The 22,535-nt window shown below is 58.1% G+C and overlaps 2 protein-coding genes across 3 annotated transcripts in view; one reads left to right on the top strand and one right to left on the bottom strand.

Moving 5' to 3' along the window:
* NRBP1 (nuclear receptor binding protein 1) overlaps window positions 1-1,516 on the bottom strand; it is a 61,226-nt gene extending 59,710 nt beyond the window's left edge. The window contains exon 1 of the mRNA XM_025194298.1: window positions 1,438-1,516. Coding sequence (XP_025050083.1) covers window positions 1,438-1,516 — 79 coding nt within the window. The remainder of the gene's footprint in view (window positions 1-1,437) is intronic.
* Window positions 1,517-5,721: 4,205 nt separating this feature from the next.
* PPM1G (protein phosphatase, Mg2+/Mn2+ dependent 1G) lies at window positions 5,722-19,060 on the top strand. Of its 2 annotated transcripts, none has more exons than XM_025194295.1 (9): window positions 5,722-6,049; window positions 12,177-12,262; window positions 12,915-13,047; window positions 14,529-14,731; window positions 15,089-15,226; window positions 15,777-16,011; window positions 17,673-17,802; window positions 18,151-18,253; window positions 18,605-19,060. In XM_025194295.1, the coding sequence occupies exons 1-9, from the start codon at window positions 5,938-5,940 to the stop codon at window positions 18,815-18,817; spliced, it is 1,353 nt and encodes a 450-aa protein (XP_025050080.1). In that variant the 5' UTR covers window positions 5,722-5,937; the 3' UTR covers window positions 18,818-19,060. The 2 variants fall into 2 exon arrangements, with proteins under 2 accessions (XP_025050080.1, XP_006037902.1); XM_006037840.3 differs by having other exon boundaries at window positions 5,726-6,049; window positions 14,280-14,731.
* Window positions 19,061-22,535: the final 3,475 nt, after the last annotated feature.

Here is a 22,535-nt window from a genome sequence, read left to right on the forward strand (position 1 = left end):
CAGCGCTGGGGTCCGTGGGCGACGCGCCCTCTGCCGTGGAGGTGCTTACACGGGCGCGCGGCGGCCCACAGACCTCACGCCCAGCCCGCAAGGGCGAGCGGGCAGTTCAGAGGCCTCGGGACACCGTCAGTAAGCACGAGCCTTTGGTAGCTTGAAGGCGACTCAAATCTGTGGTCGTAGTTTGCCACGAGGGTCCCGGAAGGGTGATGGCTCATGAACTCGTTGAAGGTGGCCGGGTGCTGCCGGTCAGAGACGTGCTTAGGGCAGGGTTACGTGCCCCGCTACAAGCAACGCCAGCAGCCGCCGTGTCTGCCCAGCCTGGCTGGCTCTGTTGCAGCGGCAGAGGGAAGCGCTGAGGAGCTGCCCCAGCACGGCGGAGGTGTTGGACCCATCTCTTTCCAGAGGTTTTGGCCTTTTTGTGTAGCTGCAGGTCCGAGGACCCCAAGCCACAGGCCGGAACCTCCTTCTCCTAAACCTGCCCCAGGCGAAACAGGACGTCCCTGCTCAGGAGAGCCCAGGGGTTTGCGTAGCTTGCTTTGAATAAGCTGCTGTTCAAGCTCCTGGGTTTATCCCGGCTTGCTTGTGGTGTCCCCCTCTCTGCTGTCGGCAGACCACTCCTTAAAAGTGACCGCACGCATGCCCCGTGTGCGCTCTTCTGTAGGCTCTGCCTCAACTCCCTGCATCACTTCGCTGAGGGCGAGTCACGTGGTGCATTGCACTGGGTTACATTGGCATCATCGTGGCTTCTCCTATCGCTTCTTCCAGTGCAGTAGCTGCCTGGGGCAAGGCGCTGTACAAATAGAGGACCACCAGGTGCTTCTGGCCGTGGCCTTGGCCCAGGGACAGTGTTCAGCATTAGTAATGGCCCACAAAGGAAAAACTGTCAAACCGTGCTTCCATTTTTCTGTTTCTGGCAGTTTTCTTCAACAGAAAATCCTGGCTCGTCCTTGTGTTACATGGATGGCTCACTTCCCCCAGAGGAGCCGGGAGCGAGGGGCCTGGTGTAGGATTGTGATGTGAAGCGATTTTGCCCAGGGAAGGGGTGGACTCTCCTTCACAGGAGGTGTTGAGGAGGAGGTTGGACAGCAATTAGGGATGATCTAGGCATAACAACGCTTATGTTCTACTATGGGGATTTCCCCGGCTTCTGGGCTTTGCTGGTTGCCCCCTCCCCCCTTTTCTGCTACATGTCAGGGTGTTTTTAAGCCTTTCCCAGAGGCACTGGGTGTTGGCTACAGCCAAGCCTGGGAACTTTGACTGGGCTGTGCCAGTGCACCTGCTAGGACCAAAGCCAAAGGTTGCTGGCTAGAGGGTCTTGCCCCTCTGCTCAGGGTCAGACTGATGCTGCACTTGGATCAGGAAGGAATTTCCCCCCGTCAGGTTGGTACAGACTGGAAGGGTTTTGCCTTCCTCTGTAGTGAGGGTCATGGCCTCTACCTGGGGTCTTTTGGGCGTATACTGATGACATTTCATAGAAGCAGGGCGCTGGCTGCCACGAATCCTCTGCTTTCTCCATGGCAGGTTCAGGTGTTAGGTCTGTGTTGTGTTGGGGTTCACGGTTTCTTGTGTAGAGTTTAGATTGTTTTGTGTGGGGTGGTTTGTACAGGGCTGATCCTGCCTCAGGCTGGACTACATGACCTCTGTAGGGCCCTTCCAGCCCCACTGCTCTAGGATGCTGTGATTCATGTCCCTTCCGTGTCCGATTGGTTTTGTTGCCCTGCCCCCTAGTTGTGAGAGAGCAAGGCTCTGGGCTAGAGATTTGGCTCCTTTCTGCTGCAGGTAGGAGCTGAGAGTGTCCAGAGTCATCCAAGGTTACAAAAGAGCAAAGGTGCAACGATTCTGATGCTTTGGCATGAGCAGCGCACTTGAGGGGAGGGAAGTGTCCCTTTCAGGCCTCTCTGCTTCACCATGAACATAAAGCAGCAGCAAAGGGCCCCAGCCCAAGTGTCTGTGGCCTTCCAGCATTCACCCTCACACGCTATCCCATCAGCATAGAGCAGCAGCCAGTTAGACATGTGTTGTCAGGGGCCTGTCCTGAGCCCTGGCCCCAGCAATGTGTCTGCATCCCAGTCGCATCACACATGAGGGACCCAGATGCTCCTGCTGCGTGGGCTCACTGGCTTCTCTCAGCTCCCCCCATCAGCGGCTCTGGGCTCCATGGGGGGCTGACTGCAGTGAGCTGCTCTGGCCTTGCCTCCTATTGGGACTGGGTAACCAGGAGGCTTTACAAACCTGTCCCTGGTTGCATGGCCAAGGCAAGCAGACTGTGCCCCCAGGGGCTGGAGGCTTCTCCCTGCTTCAGACTCATCTCCCTGATGAGTCCTCAGTTGCTTGCTTCAAGGGGTTCTTGAGGCTGCAGGGATGTGACGTGACCCAGCAGCTTCCTGTCACTGAGATGGAAAAGACTCTGGGACTGGGCCATTTCCCCCACAATGGGGAGCTGGGAGGTGTTTGTGTCACCTGCTCTGTGAACCAAACCTCCCTGGCCTGGGCAGCACATAGGGGCCTGGGGCTCAGCTGTAGAAGGCCTGAAGAGCGACTACATGCGTCTGGGTCACCTGGGGCAGCCATCCTCTGGGCTCTGTGGGTTTTGTTTTCCTGGGCAACAGACAATGATGGGCTGGGAGCCCAGGTGGGAGACAAAGAAGCCTGACTTGTGGTCAGCTGTGTGGCTGCCGGGTGCAAGCATGCTCTCTCCTGTGCCTGGAGGCATTTGTGCAGTAAGTCCGGCCTTCCAAGGGCTTAGTGGCGTTGCCTGGGTCTCTGCTCACAGGGGGCAGGTGCCCAGCCCCTCTGCTGTCAGGTGTGGTACTGAGTGCAGTTTGCTCTCTGCCATGATGCCTTCTGGCACTGCTGGGGAAAGCTGGCTTGTGTCCTGCCAGAGGTCTAGCTGTTGCAGTAGTGGTTTGACTTCAACACCTGTTATGGAGGAAAAGCAGCCAGAAGCTGATGCAGAGCAACCTGCAACTGTGGTTGGGGGCAGGAATGTGTCCTTGGGGGCAGGAGGAGCCAGAGTGTGGCATGGAGCCGCTGACCCACCGACAGCAGGGGGAAGGTCTCTACGCAGAGGTTGTGCAGGACCTGTGACACTGCCTCCACAGCAGCCCAGAACCAGGAGCAGGGACAGGTGATGGGGCTTGGCAGGGCCCAGGAGCATGCTGCTGAGTGGGTGCGTTGCAGCACCTATGGTATGCCCGAGATTGTTCCCTGGGGTACAGGGCAAAGGGAAGGGCTCACGCAATCACAAATAGGGCAGCAGAGAGAGACCAGGAGCTGCCGATCTTCCTACCTCACGACAGAGCTATGCAGTGAGTCAGTTCAAGAGGTGACAAACTCGAAGCTGGCCAGAAGACGTGCTTTTTCACACCATGCGTCACAAGCCTGTGGCGTGCGTGGCCCTAGCAACTTCCTGTGGTGAAGAACTTCGCGGGGCTCGGAAGAGGGCTGGTGGTTTCCTCGGCTGACGAGATGTCCAGCATCTGCTGCAGGCAATGGCAGATAGATGGCCTCCAGCCTCAGCCCATCTACTGACCTCTGGCTGCCGGGGCTGGGGGTGCAGCAGAGTGCGAGGTGGGGCCCTCACCCGCTGCTGGGGGTGACCCTGGCCAACGGCTCCACCGGGCATCTTCCCTACATGGGCCTGGTGATGGAGCAGAGCTCGCGAGGCAGGCTATCCCTGCCCAGGAGCCTGCATGGGGCAGAGTGGCAGGGGCACAGCCAGCTTCCTCTTTCTCACTGAGCTCTGTGTGTGTGTCTGCTTTGGGGTGGCCTGTGCGAAGACCCCTCTAGTCCTCTCGAGTGCCATCAGACCAGGGCGAGGTCCTGCTGGACCGGACACTTCGCGTCACTCCCTCGACTCCCTGCAAGATTGGGCACCAGCAAGCTTGTCCCTAGGGGCCTGAGCCCAGCAAGCTGCTTGAAGGGCCTCAATCAGCGTCTACAGCACCATGTGTTATGTATTCATACGTGGCCAGAGAGCACATGGCAGAAAGGGGTTGTGTCTTGAGTCTGTTGCTGGGGGAGGCCTTTGCCTCATTCCTCCTTTCTTGCCTTGACAAAGCCTGGTGCTCCTGGCTCCTGGCCCCCTCTGGGTTGGGAGAAGTGGACTCTGTACTGCAGCCTGCTCTCTGGAGACTCCTTTAGCTGCTGCGGTCTGCTCTGCCCGCTTCCTCTCTGTGAGCAGAGGTCTTTGAAGGCAGCTGACATCTCTCTTCTTCCCCTGCCAGGAGAAGAAAGAGCCTCGCTTGCTGACTGAGGAGAGTCTGGCCATGGCTTTCCCATTAGACTTTATGGGCCTTTGGTCTCTTTATCTTGTTGTAACGTCAGTTCTGCTCTGCAGTGAGGTGTGGTTTGTGTGCTCACACATCCCTCCTTGCCCAGCCCTGATGACCCCTGCAGTCCCATAGCAAGCCAAGCGCTGGCTGGGACTTGGTTAGGACAGACTGTGAGAGTCAGGATGCTGTTTGCATTAGAGAGAGGTGTGCTTCTCTGATGCACTCATGGGCCATGGTGCTGCTCTCCCCTGTGGAGTGTGGGCTGTCATTGTGGCCTCTGGAAGCCCCATTGACTTGGGCAGTGTGATGAAGAAAGAGACCTCAGATGCTGCAGCCTTTAGATGTCCCAGGGGTGCTGGTCTGCTGTGACCCAGCTCAGGATGCCTGGGCCAAAGCAGAGGTGGAAAATGCCTTGCCAGGATCACATTTCTCAGGCCAGGGCTCAGCCCAAGAAGGCATGTGTGAAACAGACTCCTCTGCAGTTTTGGGCATGCTCTTCCTATACCAATGCCTGTCGGGCCCTTTGTGTCACAATGCGGCCCTCTGAAGCAGCTCTGCTGGAGCCAACTGGGTGCAGGCACCGCATCCACAGCAGGACACAGGCCAGCTTTCCCCAGCAGTGCCAGAAGGCATCATGGCAGAGAGCAAACTGCACTCAGTACCACACCTGACAGCAGAAGGGCTGGGCACCTGCCCTGGTCCACTGCTCTGTGGTGCTCTGCTCACCCCGAGCTATCGAAGCGCCTCTCAGGCCCTTGAGAGATGGACCCTTGCTTTCTGCTGAGAGGGTTGGTGGGTACATGGAGGATGGACAGGACTGAGATGCTGTGTGGAAGCAGCAGTTTCTTCATGCTTCTTTAATGCTGTTTGGTTTTTGGTTGGCACCTCCTTTGCACCCTGTTCAGAGACTGCTTGGGAGAAGTCCCCATAACATGCTCCTCCCTGCCCTCCAGCTGGCCACCTGGCTGAGACTAGCTAAATCCAGCATGCCCAGTGGAGCTCAGAGAGGAAATGGGCTGTGCACTGCCCTGGTCTCACTGGGCTGTGAGATGAATGCTGCCTTCTGCAGTCTCTCACCAGGTACATCTGAGCCTGGCACCGGGCAGCAGGCCTGAGTTCATGGCTTTGTGAAACGGGAGCACACCAGCAGGCACGTGGGCTCTGGGCTGGGCAAGGTGCAGAGACCCGAGCAAGTCAAGCTCGCTTGCAGGGAACCTACCAGTGTGATTATGGCGCTGTGGATATGCTGGGGACTCTCCATGTGTAGGCAAGTCCTTGGTGTCTGTGCCCCTGCACCCACCTGCACCACAGGGTGATAGCACTGCTACCCTCATGGGGCCGAGAGGGTAGAAGGGCAGAAATGGTCCCATCCATAGCCTGCCGTGCAGGGGAGGTGGAGGCATTTGCATAGTTGTGGGTGGGAGGGGTGGCTGGGCTGCCCTCCTAGTGCAGGGGAGTTGCCTGAGGCTGAAGGTCTGCAGCCTCCTCCTTGAAGAGCAGCGGTCCTGTGGTGAGCTTCCCCAGAGGGCGTGTCTGGCAGGGCCTGGGTTGTGTTTCAGGCACTATTCTGTTGCTCTTGCCTTCCCTCCAGCTTTGCAAGGAGAGAAATGCTGGTGTTTGAGGAGTCTGTCGAGGCAAGGATGAGCTGTCCCAGCAGTTCCCCATGGGGACCCTGGGCGCGCCTGACTCTATGCTTCTCTTTCAGGATGCACACAACTGCATCCCCGAGCTGGACAGCGAAACGGCCATGTTCTCGGTCTACGATGGACACGGAGGTAACTGCTCCTTGCTCTTTCCAGGGAATTGTGTTGGGAGCCTCTTCCCAGCAGTCTGCCCACCTTGAGGTCCTGCTGCTGTACAGGACTCTTCTCTGGCCGAGTGAGTCTGTGAGGCCTCCGGAAGGAGGGTGCTGGGCTGGTGGGGTTGCAACTGGATTTGCATTTCCAGCAGGCATCCAGCAGGCACCCCCCAGCAGGCATCACGGCTGCTGGCCTCCCCAGGGCTGAGCCTGTTTTCTCTATAGATGAGGGTTGGGCAGGAGGGTGGCCTAAGGATCACCATGGGTAGTGTATGTGTATGCGCAAACACATTTGTGCACTGCATGCACAGCCCATCTTGTAGAGCGTGGGTGAGATGGAGCTGGCTGCTGGCATGTACTTGCTCTAGATGGCTGCCCTTGAAGCCTGGTCTCTCATGGTCTTTTGTCCTCCTTGGTTGTCCCAGTGGTAGTGGAGGGGCCTGGTCCCTGGAGCTACTGTCCCTGCTCCACATCCCCATGTGCGGATACTGTACTGATAGGGCTGTTCTGTGTTTTGGTCTCTATCCAGTTTTAGCTGGCCCCACCCTGTCCCACTGCTCTTCCCCCTTCCCCCCCTTGCTTCCCCCAGCCAGGCCAGTACAGGATCTTCACTTCTCTGGAGCTGCTCTTGCAAGAAATGCCCTGTCTGTTGTTTTGGATGCCAGTCAGTGCCTCCTGTCCCTGGGCAGGATAGGGTTAAAAGCTGGATCCATGCAGCACAGAATCGTGCTCTGGAAATTGAGCTTGCAATGCACCCGAAGCAGTGACATCTGCCTGAGCCCACGCGTGGGCTGAACCCGTGCCCTCTGGGTATGTGCCAGGCTGCCTTCTCCCTCATGCCTGAGCCTCTTGCAGGCACCAGTTCCTTAATCCACACAAAAAGAGCATCACTTTCTGACTTGCCAGGAGCTCTGTGATCGGCTGCTCCCAGACTTAGCATGTGGGGCTGAGCTGGGAGTTGGGGGCCCCCAGTGAGCATTCATGAAAAGACCTGAGCAGCAGCTTTGGCCCCCCCTTTGGGCAGTGCCTCAGTTTGGGCCACTTGCTCTCAGGAGGCATTGATTGCAGCCACCAGGCGTTTCCCCGTTCCTGACTGTTCCGCTGGTCTCCATCCTGCTGCTGTGTTTCACCAGGTCAGGCTGATATCCCTCCATCCCTGGGGCCCCAGAGCCAGCGCCCCTCAGAACATGGCCTTTGGTTCAGTGTTGTGCTGCTCCAAACCTCCTACGTTGTGACGGATGTTCTGGACGCACAGCCTCTCTGAGATGCTGCACGGGCCCATCTCTACCTCCTAGGAGGCCTCTGCATCTCCAGCTGTCTCCTGTGGAAAGCGCCTGTCTTCATGCCAGTCTTGCTCTGAGGCTGTCGCATCCCTGCCTCTCAGAGGAGCTGTGGGCGTGTGTGTAGGACATTTTTTTCCCAGGGGGTTGTCTGGGTTTTCCCCAGCTGAAGTTACGAGCTGTGTTTGCTTTCCCATGGGTCTCCTTATGAATGATGCCTCTGGCTTCTGGGCAGGACTCCTGCCAACACATCAGATCCCATCCACATGCTGTTTGAAAGACCCAACACTGATCCCTTCACTCTCCCAGTGCTCCCCCCTCCCCAACTCTCAGGAGGTCTCTCGTCACTAGGCCTTTTTCTCTGAAGCAGTTCAAGTTTAGATCAGTGATCTGAGCAGACATCTAGAGAGAGGAGTGAGTGCTCACTGAGCCCTGAGTCTGGGTAGCACAAGTGACCATCTATAAACTCACTAGGGGGGGACCAGCAGAGTTTGGGAGAGACCCTGTTCCCCCTAGCGCCCCCCCGGGGTAACAAGGAGTAACAGTCACAAATTGTTAGAGAGCAGGTTTAGACTAGACATCTGAAGGCACTACTTCACAGTCAGGGCGGCTAGGATCTGGAACCAACTTCCAAGGGAAGTGGTGCTGGCTCCTACCCTGGGGGTCTTTAAGAGGAGGCTTGACATCTACCTGGCTGGGGTCATTTGAGCCTGGTTTTCTCTCCTGCCCAGGGCAGGGGGTTGGACTGGATGATCTACAAGGTCCCTTTCGACCCTACTTCTGTGAATCTATTCTATGAATCTAAGTGGGTGAGTCAAGGCCTGACAGATGGTTATGAGGTGGTAAGATGAGAAATAGGGTGACTACGGCACAGTAGCCAGGACCATGCATCCTGTGGACACAGAAGCCAGCTCCACTCAGAAACACCTGGCGCCGCAGGCTCTGGCTCCAGAGCGGCTGCTGTGATGTCAGCCTGAGTCTGCAGACAGGTTGGAGCAAGAATGCACGTGCCTGCAGCCCTGGCGCAGCCCCATCTCTGAAACAGCTGAGCCCCTGAGACACCAAGCTGCAGGCCTCTCTCCAGGACTCGGGCTTTAAGCAGAGGGGGAGTGAGATGGGCCTGGCATTGGGGCAGGAGGGTCTTGAATGTCTGCCTGTGGGAGGACAGTGGGGTAGGGCTGCCCAGCCCACAGCCATGATTGTGCTACTGATCCTCTGTTTGGCCATGATGGTGGTGTGGTCTCACTAGGAATTTTTAGTGGTAGAGTGGTGACCAGAGCAGTGAGATGGGCAGGCAGAGTTGGAGCATGGACAATGAAGTGTTTGCTCAGGGTCACTGCTCAGGCAGCAGCTGTCTGGGTGCTGTGTTCTGCATGCATGGGCCATCCCTGTACCTGGGCTGTCATGGGCGTCATGTCCCAGCCCAGAGGCCAGCTGGATGGTGGGCCTGGACCCCATCATTAGTCCCTAGGAGGATGGGGGGAAGGGTGAGTCTAGCTACAATTGCCGCTGACACCAGATTACACCTAGCTGCTGGGACACGCAGCATTGCTCCCCAGCAGAGCTTGCAGGGAGTAGGGCCGAGTCAGGGCAGGTGCTTGCCTCTCCAACCCCATGCCTGATTACACATCTGCTCAGCATGCACCACTAGGGCCAGTTTGGTGGCACTCCTTGCCGGGGCCCTCTCCTAGGTGGCTGCTGATTCAGCCCATGCGGCTGGCTGCCCTCAGGGCCTGCTTTGGGGCTGGGATTGGCTGTAAGGCGGCTGGATCTGGGCTGTCACCTTGTGGCTTGGTGCATGGGGATTGTCTCCGCCATCAGGACAAGGGCCCTGCCAGGGTGGCTGCCTGCTTCTGTGGGAGTGGAGGGAGCTGCCAGCATCACCATGTCCTGCAAACCATGTTGTGGTCTCAGCCCTTCTTGGGTGTGCTGAGCTCCTGGCTGGAAGATTTGTCGGCACCTCTGAGGCAGACCAGGCTGCTCGTTGCTTCAGGCAAGCCTTCATGCGGCCTTTGTCCAGGGAGTCACCACAAACATTGGCAATGTAGTTAATTATCGACCAGCATTGCCCCAGAAGGAGCCACGTGAGGGCACGGAGGAGGCCAGAGCGAGACGCTCATCCAAAGATCCAGGTGCCCTTGCTCTTCTGGACCCATGCCAGGCTGGTGGGGCCTAGGGCTAGCTGACAGGTGAGGGCCGGGTGTCTGTATGGGCAGGATTAGTTCCATTGGTGCCGTGAGTCACAAAACGCTGCTGTCTCCACAGCCCCAGGAGGGATTGGGGCCAGGGCCCATGGGTGGGTTAGCTCGATCTCCACAGAGCTGTGGCAGGTGGGAGAGCTCCAGGGTCCAGGAGGCCACGTGCTGTGTTTCTGCCCCCTCTGCCATGCATATGGGACCATGGCTGGGGCATGGTGTTCTCTGAACCCAGGCAGCCCCAGCTATGGCTCAGCATGGTGGCTAGTGGGTGAGCTGGAACTGGGACTGCCTGAGGCTCAGCCCAGACCAGATGAGGTGTGGGGGTGAGTTTGCAAAGCAGCTGGAGGCAGTGGTAAAAGTGGCATCAGCCTGCGATGGGGATGCATCTGCTGCCCTTCACCCCAGGGTCATAAAGAGCCCAGCTGCTCCTTTCCTGTGCTGCCCCAACTGCCGTCAGCTCATAAAGGGGCAGCAACTGGCAGACTCTTCTCTGTGAGGCCTCCAGGACTGGCAGTTTGCTCCCACCGTGGTCTGCGATGTTCAGTAACAGCCTGGGACAGATCCGTGCTAAGCCCCAAGGAAGGTGCGAGGCATTTGCATTGGTTCCTCTGGTTTCTTAGCTGAAGGGTGTAGTATGAGGTCTGATGCCTTAGTGGTGCTGCTGCCTTTCTCACTAAGCTTGCAGTGTCGACACTGACAGACGCCGTCCCTGAGACGAGGCCTCTGTCCCATAAACCCCATGGGTCAGTGTTGGTCACATGCCCCTTTCAGTTCCTTGCTGATTAGGTCCTGTATTGGCTGGTCTGGGGGCTGGCGTCAGGCTGATGGCCCCGCCGCTTCCCTAGTCGTCCTTCTTACCCTGTCCAGATTCCCGGCACTTTCGCTTCTCTCTCAGAAAATCCTTATTCCCTGCCCTAGTCTCCCCGTTCCTGACCCTGGGGTGGGAGCTGGGTCTGGCCAGGCAGCTGGTGTTCTCGCCCACGTTCCCACGGTGACTGCACCTGCCTGGACAGAGCCAATTCATTGACCTTTCCACGGGTCCCCTTTGTCAGCAGCTGCTTCCCCCAAGGCATCTGCCCCTCACTGACTGCCTGCTGCACCCTCCGTGCCTGCAGGCCTGAGGGCTTCCTGCTACCATTCTTCCTTGAGCACCCTGTACCCCCAGGGCTGGGCTCTCAGCCTCTCCCTGTGGTTATGCTGGAACAGGGGCAGGTCCCACATCACTCCAGGTCCTACCTTTCTCCATTGTTGTGGTCTTTGCCCCTCCCTTTTCACCCCTGCTTCTGCTGGATGGTGGAGCAGGGCACTGGGTCACACCTTAGCAGAGAAACGTAGGCTGACGTGGTGCTGCTGCCAGCAGTTTGGCATGGGGGCTCCTTCCCAGCCACGCATCGCAAATTGCAGCAGGATCAGGAGGGAGCTTTTGCCTGCATGCCTGGAAGTACATCTCCGCTGCATGAGTATAGGGCTGGGCTCAGCTGCCTCCTGCCATTCCCCCACCCCAGTGGGACATCCTGCCTTGGCCCTATGGCTCCCACTATGCCTGACAAGTTATGCAACGAAGTGGTGAATCGTGCAATCAGTTTAGACAGGCCACACTTGCAAAGTGATTATCACACAGTAGTAATGTCTCTCCAGCTATAAAAAGAGCCAACCAGCTATAAAGTTTATGGATGAAAATGTGTAACAGCTCTGTAGCTGGCTTTTATCCAGCTTCTATTTGAATGTATGGTAGAGCCCTTAGCTGCACTGGCCCCTTCTGTCTCTGGCAGACTCCACTCCTGCCCTTCTCCATGCCCAGCTCAGTCGCCTGCTCCATGCTCTGAGGCTCTACCCTGGGCCCCCTGCACTGTTCTTGGCCTCCCCACTGACCCTTGGTTACCAGGTGACTCTGCACAGGCCCTTGCGTCTTGCGTTCCACCAGGTCTGTTCCATCAGCTGGATGCCAGTGACTCACGTCACTGCATCTAGTCCAGCTCCTCCAAGTGGCTTGTCTTGGAGCTGGGGTCCCTCTGCGGGTGCCGGCTGCCACCTGTGTCATGTGATGACTGGCAGTCCTGCTCAGGAGCAAAGCTCAGATTTGTACCCTTGCTTTTGGCTTTTCACGTGAGTGACACCTCCTCCAGGTTCTGCAGTGCCTGGCCCTGCCGAGACCTTCCCACGTCTCCTCTAGCCTCCCTCTTCCAACAGGGCTGTGCTTGTCCCTGGGGCTGTAGTCTTCCTTGTGTGCTAGTGTACTGGCTCCCCTTGGCAGCGCCTGGTCTCTGCTGCAGGGCTCCCCATGCTTGAACGTGGGAACACAGCTCTTGCTGGGATCAGCTGTGGGATGCTTGATGGGCTTGTCCAGGGAGCCCTTAGGACCTGGCCAGCCACAGCAGGTTCAAGTCCCTCAACATGCAGGGTCTGGTGGGTCATGATGGTTAATGGTGTTACCAGCCAGGCCTGTCAGTGCAGCAGGGAACCTGCCAGGAGCTAGTGCCCCACAGCCCCCTACCAACACATGCTCCTGCTTATAGCTCCTAATTTGGGGCTGGCTCGTGTCTCCAATGGTCCCACTGGCTGGGTCATGCTGTGCTCGCTGCTGAGGAAGGAGCAAGCTTTTCAGGGTCCCTCTGCTTCCTTCCAGGGGAAGAGGTCGCCCTATACTGTGCCAAGTATCTCCCGGGGATCATCAAGGACCAGAAAGCCTACAAGGAAGGCAAACTGCAGAAGGTGAGGGTCTGGGCCCCAGAGTGTGAGATGGCTCTTTTGGGCCCTAGTCCTTCCCAGCTCCTGGTGCCCTGTGGGGTCTCCCTTCCCCTGCTCCTTCCAGCTGAGCTTCCACCCTCCGGCCCCTTATTAGCGGTCTGCTCACTAGCTGTTGGCCATCGCTCCCTCAGCGATAGGAAATCCTGTTTCCTTGTAGCTGCCAGGACTTAGTGCTACTATCTTGCCCATGCCCTGTCACTACATAGCATGCCCCTGCCCTCCATCACCCATGAGCTGCCCTGGTTCGTTTGCAGTCACCTGGATCAGGACAGGGATGGGGATGCTCTGGGGCACTGGGGGTAAGGGAAATGCAGCCTTTTTTGGGCAGCCCCTTACTGTGAGCTTGAGGGCTTCAGGGCAGATGCAGGAAGGCTTCGGAGATGTTGGCTGCTGGGCTGCAGGTCAGTTGAGCTCGACTCCCTTAGAAAGGAGGGTATTCCATGCACCCCCTGAAGTCCTGACCCATCCCCTCCCTGCTCTGCTGACCCTGTCCCACACAAGTGCCCCAGAAGGGCCTAGCTGCGGGACATCCTCAGCATGTGGGGGAGCAGAGGGGAGGAAGCAGGAGCTCTGTCTCCACCCTGTGCAGACCTTCCACCCTTGTGCCGGTCTCTAGGCCCTGGAAGACGCCTTCCTAGCCATCGATGCCAAGCTGACCACGGAGGAGGTCATCAAGGAGCTCTCCCAGATGGCTGGACGCCCCCAAGACGATGAGGATGAGAAGGAGAAAGTGGCTGATGAAGATGATGGTAGGCACAGGAAGGCACTAGGGCGTGTATCAGACTGGAGGCTGTGCTGGCTGGGTTAGCTTGCTGCTTGCATGGCAAACCTGCCCTGGCCTCACTTGGGCACCTTTAGGGATATCTGCAGAGAGGGCATGTGAGAGGTCTGGGCAGGGAAGATGCCCCTCACGGTGCTAAGAGGTGCCAGTGGTGTCTGCTGCAAGGGGGCAGGCGTGGCTGTGGAGCAGGTGGGTGTCAGTCCCCCCTCTGTGGGCTCTCACCTTCTTCCTGTTGGGCTGCAAATGCATTGTCCCACCTTAAACGTCTGCCCAAGCAAGATGCCAAGAGCTGGCTGGGAGATGAGCTCCCTCAAGGGCAGGAGCACAAGGCAGTGCCAGGCTGGGAGTGGATTCAAGGAGACATTGCCTAGAATAGTGTTATCCTCTGGGAAGGCTGAGCCTGCTACCGGCCTGGTGGCAGTGATGGAGACGGTCCCGGCTTCCCCTGTGCCGTGCACTGGGTGCTGCCGTTCCCCTCCCTCGCAGCTTGCGCAGATCAGTAACCACTCGGTCACGTTGCCCCACAAATGGCCCAGCATCTGTGGCCCAGCCCCGAGTCCAGAGAGAAACAGGGACACCCAAGACTCCACAGTGAAGTGCTAGCGTTTCTCCTGGGCCCTGTTCGGAGCTAGAGCCGTACGGCTCAGCCTCTCTGCTCGGCTGGGTGTCAGCAGGCAGGTCTCTGCAAGACCATGGTCTGTAGTGTCCCAGCACTTGGCATCCATGGGCCCCAAGCCACCCAGGGGTCTGAGACCTGTGCAGCTGGGGGGAGGGGGTCTCCTGCAGCCCCTACACCAGCTCATGACTCCCGCACAATAGAGTGCAGGAAGGACAGTTGCCTTAACCCTGCTCTGTGAGAGCAGGTGGTCTTGTGAAACCTGCAGGACACAGGCGGGTGGTCATCAGGCAGGCCTGGAGGCACTCCGGGGTGGCTGCCACGTACATAGCGCAGCAGTGCGGGACCTGTATGTGTCCATGTTGAAGAGTGAGGGGCTCCCTCCCCCACCCCCATGGGCTGCTTGGCTGAATCTCTGGCACCTCTGCATGTGTGCGCGTGCTGCCTGCATGCCACAGCACAGCTGAGAGACCTGTCCCGGGGACCCGCCCTGCCCCCTGCCGCCCAGGCTAGGCTCGCCCTGCCAGCAGCTCTGGGGGCAGTGCAGTGCGTCCCACGCTCTGACCCCTCCATGTCTCTGGCAGTCGACAACGAGGAGGCCGCCCTCCTGCATGAGGAAGCCACGATGACCATCGAGGAGCTGCTGACCCGTTACGGGCAGAACTGCACCAAGAACCTCAAGAGCAAGCCGGGCGCAGCCGGGGAGGCGGGCAGGGAGCACGGCGGGGAGGCCAGCATGAACGGGGAGGCCACCCCCGGGGAGCTGGCCGAGCACAAGGAGAGGGACAACAGCAAGCCAGATGAGGAGGCCACAGGCATTTCCTCCACCTCAGACAGAGCGGGTGCGGGGGGCGACAGCTCTGCAGCTGGGAAAGCCGACCTGGGCCGGGGCGAAGAGGCGGTCACCTCATCCACTGGGGAAGCTGGGCCCTCCTGCTCCTCCACAGGGAAGCCCCAGCGCACCACCAAATCCAAGTTCTTTGAGGACAGCGAGGACGAGTCGGATGAGGCGGAGGAGGAGGAGGAGGACAGTGAGGTAGGAGCCAAAGCACGGGGCAGATGGCCCACAGGCTGGGCAGGGTCATGTCTCCTGCTGGGAGCCCCAAGCCTCAGCTCATCCCCCAGCTAGGGCTGGAGGTGGGACTTGCCAGCAGCTGCCTGCATTGGGGTCCTCTAGGCATGGCGAGGGTGCATTTGGAAGTCCCAGGTGTTTCAGCGGGTTCTGTGGCCTGGCCAAATGCCTGACCCCACCAGCTGCTGGATAACCATGGCACCTGACTGTGTGCCCTGGGGTGGGAAGGCCTGCCACCCATCCTGCTCCGTGAGGCTGGTTCCTTCGAGCCAAGGCACAGGTCTTGCGCCACAGCTGGAGCCATGCTCCTCTTCCTGGCAGGAGTGCAGCGAGGAGGAGACTGGCTACAGCAGCGAGGAGGCAGAGAACGAGGAGGATGAGGATGACACAGAAGAGGCTGAGGAGGACGAGGATGAAGAAGAAGAGATGTTGTTACCGGGCATGGAGGGGAAAGAGGAGGTGCGGGTCCTGCTCCATGCTCTGGGCTTCTGGGTGGTGGCACCAAGCTGAGGAGAGGGCTCCAGGGAAGCTCTGGGAGGGGGGATGGGCACTGGGGCTGCAGGGCAGCTGAAAGCTTGCTCACTCTCTATCCTGAGGTCCCTCAGGCTTGGGGAGTATGTCCTGGGGCCCCTCTAGTTCACGGGTCTCCCACTGACCAGAGGCCCAGGGCTGCATCTTGCTGGCATGCGGCAGAGGCCGCAGAAGGCTCCATCCCTCCCTTCGTGGCCAAGGAGGGCACAGCTCCAGCCTTGCCCACATCTCCGGGGTTGGAAGCGGATGTGGGGACCTGCTCTACTGCCACATAACGTGGTGCACTCCACTCCTGCTCCAGTGCCCCCACATACCCCCCAGGCCTCGCATCTCAGTGGTGCGGTAGCAAGGTGTCCTGTGAGCACTGGTGGTGGTTTCTATCCCATCCATGGCTGGTGCTGGCTCCTGCAGGGCCTGGGGCACCATGTGGGGCCTGTGCCTGGCAGGGAGTTCTCAGCCAGCCCCTTGTTCCCCACAGCCTGGCTCTGACAGTGGGACGACGGCCGTCGTAGCCCTGATCCGGGGCAAGCAACTAATCGTGGCCAACGCTGGGGACTCCCGCTGCGTGGTGTCCGAGGGCGGAAAAGCCGTGGACATGTCATATGACCACAAGCCCGAGGACGAGGTGGAGTTGGCCAGGATAAAAAACGCCGGCGGGAAGGTCACCATGGATGGGAGAGTGAATGGCGGCCTCAATCTGTCCCGAGCGATCGGTGAGTGAATCCAGGAGGAGGGTGTGGGCTGCGGGACTCAAAACAGTATGTGCGTTGGCTGTTGCAGATTCAGCAGAAAGCAGCTTTAGACTTGCGCATGCAGATCCAACGTATCCCCATAGCTCTTTGTCCCGTCAGGGGGAGGGGTCTTAGAGCAAGGCCCCTCACGGGCCAGGACGAGACCCTCCGAAGAGCTGACAGCTCTGCCAGAATCCAGCTCCGTTTCAGGCAGGAGCCACCTGCTGATTTCCAGCCTCCATTTATTTCTGTGCAGCTCATCCCTCAGCTGAAAGGGTCCTTCCCCCCACCAGTTCCTTGTTTATGCCTGCACCTGCTGCCCCTTGGACTTTGCTCCATTGCACCAAACAGCTCAGGAGGGGCCCAAGCAAAACTGCAAGTGCCTCAGTGACACCTTGACTCGGCAGGCAGCTGCACTCCACGCAAGCAAGGTGTCGAGACAGTGGGAATATTCCAGGGTGGGTTAGGGCCACAACAGTTGTAGCATGACACACCCTTGTTAGACCCTACTCACCTCTGCGGTACTGAGGCTGAGATTCTGCGACCACCCCTGAGAGGCCTGAGAAGGCAGCGAGAACAGTCTGTGTAATCAGAGGAGGATGATGGGGTGGGGGTGGCAAGAAGTGGCATTTGGCACTTGGTTTGATGCAAGGGGTCCCAGCTTCCCTAGCCCTGCAACAATCGGACAGGTGAGTTCCCCTGACCTGGCTGGGCCCAGTGACCAGGGGCTTGTTCCGGCCTCAGGCGTGGCCCTGCCAGCAGGGCTCTGGCTCTGGCTCTGGCTTGGGCCCTTGGCATGGCTCTTGCCCCTACGGGGCTCATCCCGTGCTGCAGCAGGCTCCCAGCAGTGGGCTTGTTGCTTGTGGGCAGATCCCAGATTTTGAAAGGGGGGTAAGGCTGGTGTGGCATCACACAGACCACAGCATGTCTTCCTCCAGTTAAAGGGAACCCAGAGGCCCTGCTAATACGCCAGGGGCTGGCTCTGTAGACTTCAGTTCAAGATCAAAGTGAGAACCAGTATTGGAATGTGCGCTCATTTGCTGGTTTCTGTATAAAGTTAAAAAAACACAACACAGTCAGTAGGCAAAGAACAGTCAAAAGAGATTGTGTCCTTAATCCTGCAGGTGTTATGGTTAAATATACATCTCGTAGTCAGATTTGTCAAACAACATCTGGCCTTCTTGAGTGTCTTGACAGGGCCTCCAATAATGCCTTGTCGGTCATTTGTACGCCTGAGTTAATATTGCCCCACCTGAGTTTAGGTTTTTAGCTAGAGCTACAAACAGCCTGCAGGGCAGCGAAATAGAAATGAGACATGACCAGGAACAGCTGACAGACAGCAGAACTGCAGAGAAAGGAGAGTTTGAAGAGTGGAACACCAAGCCTGTACAGAGGAGAGCGGGTCGTTCACACCTGTGGAATGAAGAGAGATTAGCAGGAATCGGGGAGATGACAATGAACCATGATGCCAGTGGACTCCCACTGTGCTGCCTGGATAGAAACGCCGCTGTACCTCCAGACAGTTGGTTTAAAGTGTGGGTAGCGCAGGGATTGGTGGTGCAGCTACACCACTGCCTGCCCAGATCCACCCCTGCCGGTGGTGGCTGTAATGCGTGGCTGTGCTGACCGTCCCCTCTCTGCAGGTGACCACTTCTACAAGCGGAACAAGAACCTGCCCCCAGAGGAGCAGATGATCTCCGCCTTGCCGGACATCAAGGTGCTCACAATCAGTGACGACCACGACTTCATGGTCATCGCCTGCGATGGGATCTGGTGAGCAGTGGGAGTGCATCGCATCCCACGCAGTCCTTCTCTGAGGCAGGCAGGGCTGGGAACTGCCCCCACACCCCCCATCCATCTCCTGCTGACCCAGGTGCCAGGTCAGGGCCCCGATGCCTAGGGCCTGTCAGAGACCACCCCTCCCCTGGGTGGCTGCTGAGGGGCAGAGAGCATTGGGAGCCGAACCCTGCCTTTTCTGTGCTGCTCCTCTCCTGTCCCCCACCGCCCCGCAGCTCTCAGCCAGCACCTGCTCTCACGTCAGCTGTGGTATAGTTGTGCAGAGCTGGGCGCTCCCAGTGCCCCTTGGGCAGCTGCTCTGACTTTCTGCCCCTCTTCTGGCAGGAACGTCATGAGCAGCCAGGAAGTGGTGGACTTTGTGCAGTCCAAGATCACCCAGAAGGACGAGAATGGAGTCCTGCGGCCTCTCTCCGCCATTGTAGAAGAGGTAAGCAGCTTGCACGGGCTCCCTGCACTCACGGCGTCTGGGTGCTGGTGCTATTTGAGGAAAGTCACTTAAAGGGGCCAGATGTCCAAGTGCGGGCCAGACCCCTCAGTGCAGGGCAGCACATCTCCTCTGCTGCTGTTGCCACCTCCCTGGGTTGTCCTGACTGGACGCCACATGTCTGGAACCCGAGGCTTTCCCTGCCCTCAGCTCTCAGCACTGCTCTTCCCTGCCACAGCACTTCCATCAGGCCCAGCCAGCTGCTGGCAGGTGCCTTGGCCATCTACTACAGGACCCGACTGGCCTGAACAAGGGGCCTTCTCTGCTCTGTTAACTGCCCTCATCTCTTCCCAGCTCCTGGATCAGTGCTTGGCTCCAGACACCTCCGGGGATGGCACTGGCTGCGACAACATGACCTGCATCATCATCAGCTTCAAATCCCGCAACACACAGGCCCCCGCCCCCGAGAGCAGCAAGCGGAAACTGGAGGAGGAGGCAGCGGTGCTGGCGGCGGCAGCAGCGGAGGAGAACGGCAGCGACAGCAGCAAGAAGGCCAGGCTGGACTAGTCGGCCCCGCACAGAGACTGCCAGGCGCTCGCCAGACTCTCGTTTCTTAACCGCGCTGAACTCAAGACGCCCAAGTCTTGTCCTTTTTTAGCCTTAGCAGAGGCCTCGTTGTCTGTGTCCCGGGCGGGGTGGGCGGGGGGCGGTCACCAGGGCATGTCGCGCTGTTCATTTGTAACCATTCCAAAGGGTGAGCTGAGAGCGGAGCTGCCGTGCGGGCAGCCCTGGAGCGGCGGGGGGGGGGCGGCCCGGGACATCCCGCCACTGTCTCCAGGTGGCTGCGGCCGTTGCAGCGCCCGTGAGCGCCGCTTCCGCGCGAAGGGAAGAACTCTTTCACTGTGGAGGTTTTTTTTAATCTGCGCCCCTTTTTATTTAAGGCCCTTCCTGTTTCTAGTGGTGGAACCCTCTGGCTCTGGTGCTGCCATCGCACCTCACCCTGTCCACTTTCGACCGATACTTTTTCAAACTAAATGCCCAGAAAACCCAGCTGCGCCATGGTTGTCGCTTCTTTCCCAGCAGGCGGGAGGGAGCAGGGCGAGAAGCTGGGACACCTCTCCCTTGTCCCACGGGGCAGGGACAAGCTCCCTGATCTCAGGCTTCTGCTGAGCAGGGATAGAGAAAGGGCTCTTCCCCCCACCCCCAGGGCCAACACCTGTGCAGCAGGTGCCCCAGGCTGCCCCGTGGGGCTGCAAAGGAGTTATTTTCCCCTCCTGTTACTACAAGGGGGGCGGGGGGGCGTTCACCTGGGTGCTTGGTACAGCCCAGGCTGGGGATGGGGACTGGGCTGTCCTGCTGGGACCAACCTTGCAGGGTCCTGGCTTGAAGGTCTCGCCCTCCCGCTCAGGGTCAAACCAATGCTGCACAGGGCCAGGCTGTCGTTTTCACAGTAAATTGGACAAGGACATGTCTGGGAGGGTTTGGATGGGGCTGGTCCTGCCTGGAGCAGGGGCTGGATGAGCTGAACCCCACCGAGGGCCTTGCCAGCCCAGCTGCTGCAATTCCCCATCAGCATTGCAGCTGTTCCCGGCTGGATGGAGGCGCTGAAAAATGACCTGGGGTTGGAAAGTGTTGCCTCGGCTTTCCCCCCCCCCCGCCCCCCGTCCTTGGGCCCCTGCCTAGGGCTGGACCCTTGGGCCTGCATGAAAGAAAAGGCAGGCCTGTGCCTAGGCTCCCTCTGCTCACATGCAGGCCCCTGCCACCCACCCCGCTGTCCCCATATTTTATTGGGGAGTCCATCCCTCCAGCCCCAGGACTTGTGCTCCAGGCTGCTGCTTCCACCAGTGTCTGGGGAGAAGGTGCCTTGTGCTGACCCAGCTTCGCTCCATGGGCCTTGCTGGCAGTGTCAAGGGATGCTGCAGCCATAGGAGACCTTCGGGACTGTCCATTCTGGCTATGCACATGCCACGGACCGGAGCCATGCTGGGACACTGGTCTTGGCCCCAGGGAACAGGTCTCTGGAAGATGCCCAGGCTGATTTTGAAGTGTTCCAGGGATGAAGGCTCCCATCAGCTCATTTCTGCTGCTGCTACCATCGACACCCCACAATGAACCCACTGACACCCACAAAAGCTGCACATATCTGCCCAGAGCATGGCGCACCCCAGCTAATGCACTGTGCCTCCGCGTAGAAGTGACTGGGTGAAACCAGACAAACTACGCATCCCAGAATGAACCAACGCGGGGAAAAGATAAAGGGCAGAGACGTGGGAACGCAGGCAGGAGAACATTTCTCAGAAAGCAGCCACCGGCTTTGTGGCCCCATCCTTCTTGTGCTCAAAGGGATGATACAAAACATCTTCAGCAGTCGGGCCTGGAAACAAGATGTCGTCGCTCCACCTGGTGCCAGCAACCAGGGACTGAGCCCAGGTGCTGACACTAGCTCATCATCATCTACCTGCCAATCTCTGCACTCCCGGACCCTCTTCCCCCTTGAATGGTCTTACTCTTGCACTTAGGGGCGGCCCTTCCTGCTGCATTTCTGTCATCTTCCAGCTAATCCTGATTGCACCACTGCTGTTTAACAGCCCTGCTCTGTTCCTTCTAGCTTTTATTTTTGCTTTTATTTTTCTAGTTTTTCGTTACTTGGGTCAGGCTGCCTCTGCTTCTGTCTCAGACCTGAGGAAGGGCCCTCTGTGCCTAAAAGCTTATCTAATATCTCTTCCAACTACACAGTCCAATAAGTGAGGCCCCCCCCTCAAAAATGTCCCTGCCTGTTTCAAACCCCATTTGTTTGAATGGGACGATTAGAACATGACAGCTGGAAGGGAGCTCAGGAGGTGGCATCTAGTGCAACCCCCTGCTCAAAACAGGACCCGCCCCAACTACATCATCCCAGCCAGGGCTATAGAGGCAGGCCTTAAAAACCTCCAGTGATGGAGACTCCACAACCTCTCTGGGGAGCCTGTCCCTGTGCTTCCCCACCCTCCTTGTGAGAGTTTTTTTCCTAATATCCAACCTCATCTTCCCTTGCTGCAGCTTGAGCCCATTGCTCCTTGTCCTGCCATCTGCCCCCACTGAGACCAGCCCAGCTCCACCCTCTTTGCAGCCCCCCGGCAGGGAGGTGAAGGCTGCTATTCAATCCCCCTCGGTCTTCTCTTCTCCAGACTCAATCAGCCCAGTTCCCTCATCCTCTCCTCCCCAGTCCTGTCCCCCAGCCCACAACCATTTTCACTGCCCTCCGTCGGACTCTCTCCAACTTGTTGACATCCTTTCTGTTGTGGATGAGCTGTTACAGGACTCCAGATGTGCTGAATAGAGGGGAAGAATCACTGCCCTCCATCTGCTGGCAACGCTCCTACCAATGCAGCCCAGGATGCCGGTAGCCTTGGCAGGAAGGGTGCACTGCTGGCTCCTGTTCAGCTTCTTGTCCCATCACCACCTGGTCCTTTTCTGCAGAGCGGGTGCCCAGCCAGTCAGCCTCAGCCTGTACCAGTGCATGGGATTGCTCCGTCCTAAATGCAGGATTAAGCCATCTTGGGGCTATCCTGCCTGTGTCGGTGTTTGGTATCCCCCTGTCTGTCCTCTTCAAGTCTCAGCAGCAGCGGTTAGTTTTATGTACATTTACTTCTATGCCGTGCCATGTTCCTGTGAGGTCAATCTGCTGTTAGTCTGTTCTGTATGTGCTCCCAATATGGTACAATGCTGAATTTCTAGCCGGACTGTTCTGCACTATGAGTAAACGTCCACAGCAGCATCTTGGGCTGTTGCTATGTCCATGCAACTGCTTCTCCAAAACTCACCAATATTTTCAATAACGGCCACCTGATTTGAATAGATTGATCCTGCCATAAACCCACCTTGTTGGGCATGAATCGTATTTCTAGCCTTTGTCTGTTCAGTCCTTTATACTTGGTCCATTATTTTGCTTAGCACTTGTCTGGTGACTGGGCTCATGCCCCTGGGACTATCTCACTATTTTTAACATTGGCCCCACATGACTTTGTATGCCAAGGCTTATCACAAAATTCCCATCAGCCTGGCAGACTTCTCCTTGGCTGGCTCTTTTAGGACTCTTGGGCAACAGTTCTGTGTGTCTGGGTTTTTTTAACCAGTTGTGCCCAAGAGCTGCTACTTAATTTCCTCCTTTGTGTGGGGCTTTCCTATCTGTGCCTCAATCCAAATTCTCAAGCCAATTCAATTCCAAAACCAAATGATCTGAACTCCATCCTGCATCTCTAACCCTTGTCTAGCAGGACCTGTCTCGTGGTTTTGGGTGCGGGTG

Source organism: Alligator sinensis, unplaced genomic scaffold, assembly GCF_000455745.1.
Source record: "Alligator sinensis unplaced genomic scaffold, ASM45574v1 scaffold2020_1, whole genome shotgun sequence".
NCBI classification, from domain to species: domain Eukaryota; kingdom Metazoa; phylum Chordata; order Crocodylia; family Alligatoridae; genus Alligator; species Alligator sinensis.